General features: G+C 45.2%; 1 protein-coding gene and 1 long non-coding RNA gene across 2 annotated transcripts in view; one reads left to right on the top strand and one right to left on the bottom strand.

The window, feature by feature from the left end:
• Nucleotides 1-108: 108 nt before the first annotated feature.
• LOC116688586 (uncharacterized) overlaps nt 109-4,005 on the bottom strand; it is an 18,104-nt gene continuing 14,207 nt past the window's right edge. The window contains exon 3 of the long non-coding RNA XR_004331808.1: nt 109-119. This is a non-coding gene — a long non-coding RNA (uncharacterized LOC116688586). The remainder of the gene's footprint in view (nt 120-4,005) is intronic.
• rbl1 (retinoblastoma-like 1 (p107)) overlaps nt 524-4,005 on the top strand; it is a 16,583-nt gene continuing 13,101 nt past the window's right edge. The window contains 1 exon segment of the mRNA XM_032514719.1: nt 524-807. Coding sequence (XP_032370610.1) covers nt 646-807 — 162 coding nt within the window. The 5' untranslated portion in view covers nt 524-645.

Genomic DNA, 4,005 nt, shown 5'->3' with positions numbered 1-4,005 from the left:
GAGGCTGATGGGACAGCAAAAGGAGCTGTCAATGCATATGGATGCATGAAAGGGCCCCGTGTAGGAGCTTAACACCACCTTATTTAACTGAATGCCCCAATATTAACACATAGAGAAGCCTCATGGTAGCAGAGTTGTCAAAAACTGGAGTTAGATCGCCCTGATGGAGCCTCAGTCAATGCAGTTCTACAGATGGCCTGTGGGGGGCAGCAGTTCCCCCTCCCCCACGGGAAAGTCGATCGGTCTTATGTATAGACACTGAAGATATACTGTAATATACATCCATCCATACATTCGACCCGCTACTAAACACAGAGGCGAGAAGACTGTTAGGCTACAACAACGTATTTTCATGGATTTCAGTAGGACATGTTATGCTGTAAACCGTTTACATTTGAGCATGCGCAACTCACATCTGCACTCGACTCACATCGGGGAGTGACAGTTGGTTCACGGGAAGGGGGTTGGGCGAAAAGTTCTACCCTCTCTTCTGATTGGCCGCTCCTCAGCGGTTTTCGCGCCAACGCGCTGCATTGTGGGTATGGTTAGCGGAAGTACGCAAGTCGTGGTGGAAGCCCAAGGTGGAGTCGTGTTTTGGATGTAAACTCGGGGGTTTTTAAACTTTAAAAGTGTAAGTTTGGAGGAATGCGGGGCGAAGAGTCGTCCGATTCTGAGTCGGGGAGGATGGAGGAGAGTTCGGTCCGGAGGAGTCTGGAGACGTTGTGTCAGGAGCTGAACATGGACGAGCAGACTGCCACAGAAACCATGGAGAACTTCACGGCCATCTGGAACACGTACACACTGGAGGTAAGGAACCCTAATGTCCCCGGACTAGGTCTGAAAACATGTCTGGACTAGGTCTGGAATACATACACACTGGAGGCTAGTAACCCTAATGTCCCCGGACTAGGTCTGGAACACATACACACTGGAGGTAAAGAACCCTAATGTCCCCGGACTAGGTCTGTAACACATAAACAATGGAGGTTAGTAACCCTAATGTCCCCGGACTAGGTCTGTAACACATAAACAATGGAGGTTAGTAACCCTAATGTCCCCGGACTAGGTCTGAAAACATATCTGGACTAGGTCTGGAACACATACACCCTGGAGGTTAGTAACCCTAATGTCCGGACCAGGTCTGGAACACGTATACAATGGAGGTTAGTATCCCTAATGTCCCCGGACTAGGTCTGAAAACATGTCTGGACTAGGTCTTTAACACATACACACTGGAGGTAAGGACCCCTAATGTCCCGATTAGGTCTGGAACACATACACACTGGTAAGGAACCCTAATGTCCCCGGACCTAGGTTCTGTAACCACATAAACACTGGAGGTTAGTAACCCAAATGTCCCGGACTAGGTCGGAACACGTACACACTGGAGGTTAGTACCCTAATGTCCCCGGACTAGGTCTGAACACATGTCTGGACTAGGTCTGGAAAACAGGCACACTGAGGTTAGTACCCTGAATGTATAACGCCGGACTAGTTCTGGCACACGTGACACACTGTATGGTGTAGTGACAACCCTACAATGGTACTATGACAAATAAAGGATAGGGTGGACCTGAGACACACTATAACAAGGGATTGGGCACGGTGTATAACCCTCACGATGTCCCCGGTCAAACACTAGGTTGAAAAGAACAGCACCATGTCCATAGGACTAGGGCTCTAGTATGGATGAGCAGGGAAAACATACCAAAACACTGTAGCTATTACCATCTCTAAGGGTGATGCTCCCTATACTAGAACCGTACATCGGTTGCTACACCGCGTTCGGGGCAGCACTTATAGGGTATGGAAGCCGGCTCCAACACAGTCTTGCACTCCAGAAATGGTAGGTCTGGAACCAAGACGAGTACGCTCCACGGACTTGAGGTAAGTGAACCCGTAATGGTCACGGCGCATGGGGGGGTGTAGACTAACCACACTCCCGGACACACATACAACACTGGCACAGGTTGTGATGTATTTAGGTTAGCCTAAAGATAACCCTCATATGGCCACGACTAAGGTCTGGGATTAAACTAAAGATCAACCTGGTCTACCCGTCCACAGTTCACTCGTCAGTAAGGAACCCGCTAATTGTCGAAGAAGAACTGGTGATCTGGAGTCTGGAGAAGTCTGAGAACCAAAAACAAAACCTAGGCTCCGGGTACATCATTAGGCGTAGTACAAACACTAACCTCGCAGAGACGCCGCTAGAGACCATAGCATAGTGCATTCAAGATCCTATAGAAGAGGAGTACATGAAGGGGGTGACGATATTAGAAGGTCACCGTAACACCCTGAAAGTAAATATAAAGAGTTGGTGTCAAGCGCGGGGGAAAGACATGAAAAGATGATCACGGCAAGGTGGTACTAGGTCATAGGAGCACAGCAGGTATCCACTCGCTGGATTTGTGAGATAACGCACCCATGTCCGCGAACCTATGTACGTGGACCCGTACACATTGGTGTAAAAGTGTGACACCCTAAGTGCGTTGGGGGAGACACTAGAGAATCTGGAAACAGCAGTCATGAGCACAATTGTCAGAGTGCGATAAGAGGACCCCCTATGAGGTGTATCGGTGGGGGAAAGAAATACACAGACTAGGTCTGGAACACGTACCACGGAGTTAGGAACCCTAATGTCCCCGGACTAGGTCCTCTCTGTGTCCTGTTCTAACGGAGCTGTGGAATGATCCAACGATCATACAGATTTAATGAATATCCATAACTTCCATGATGCTGTAACTAATCCCGGAGCAGAGTGGACACCAACACGGGGTTAAAGGGCTAGTTTTCATGATCCACTGCTAATCTTTCTGTTATTCACTGGTGAGCCTGCTCAATAAGGTTCAAAAGTAAAACTACTTGTTATGCAAAATGACTCTATTCTAATTATTTTTATACACTTTCAATAAGTTTGTGACCTTTTTTTATTGATTGAAAGTTCCCATGCCTATTGGCAGTATGCTAAATAATTCAAATTCGTCCCCACATTACTCAAGTAAGATTTTCTATGCAGGCTTTAGACTTGTAACGGCTTATTTCTATACTGTGTAATTCCTATTTTCACTTCTATTTACTTCTTTCACCACTGTTGACATCTGAAGAGTCTCGCATTGCCAGACCCTCTGACAGCTGAATAAGACAAAAAACGGAGACAAGCATCTTTTATGAAAACAATAAAACACCTTTTAAATAGAACTGCAATTTATGGTCATTATTGATTAATCAGATTAATCAGTTGGGTTGCAAAATACCAGAAAATAGTAAAACTTGACATGTCAGCATGTCTGCCTGCACTTCCCCTTATAGTTATAGTTATTTTCCCAACCTTCATCTAGTGATTTCATCATTATCGAAAGCAGGGATCCAGGATACTACAGATCAGCATGAGCCCTTCCATGGTGTCAGCTAACAGAAAATAGCCCTCCATGCACTCAGCAAACCGCTGCTTTGGTCCGGTGTCAATCTACAGTGGGACATTTCCCTGTATGAATTGTCATAAAAATGCATTGGTCACTGTGGTGGCAGGTAAAAAATGTATTTCATTAAGAATTTATGTATTTTTGTTACCTAACCAGTGATATTTGATATTTTCTGCTTCAAAGTAGCTGCTACCAAGAACATTACGGCTTTATGTCAGTTGTGCAAACCTGATACAAATCAGATATGCCTATAGTGTGGTGATTTAAATGGTTTAAAAATAAGAAAATAATAAATCTATTCTGTGTCAAATGTAGGGTTATATGTTGATGCTATCATAGTAGCGCCCTTAGCACTCCCATTCAAAAGGCCATTTGACCGAACAACAAAAATACGGTCATTCTTAAAAGCGACGCTTCTGTCCTAAGTATGCGTTTAAACTAAAGTTTTTTTCTCGGGTATACATTCACAAAAATACCCCAGGATGCATTTTGGTGAGAGTTACACCTTAAAGTGGATCGGAAGCTGGCAAGCTTTCTGTTCATGCACAATAAAGTGTGTGTGTGTGTGTGTGTGTGTGTG

The sequence above is a fragment of the Etheostoma spectabile genome, chromosome 4 (genome assembly GCF_008692095.1).
Source record: "Etheostoma spectabile isolate EspeVRDwgs_2016 chromosome 4, UIUC_Espe_1.0, whole genome shotgun sequence".
Classification (NCBI taxonomy): domain Eukaryota; kingdom Metazoa; phylum Chordata; class Actinopteri; order Perciformes; family Percidae; genus Etheostoma; species Etheostoma spectabile.
Note: the sequence above shows the minus strand (reverse complement) of the source record. Positions and strands in the feature narration are given on the sequence as shown.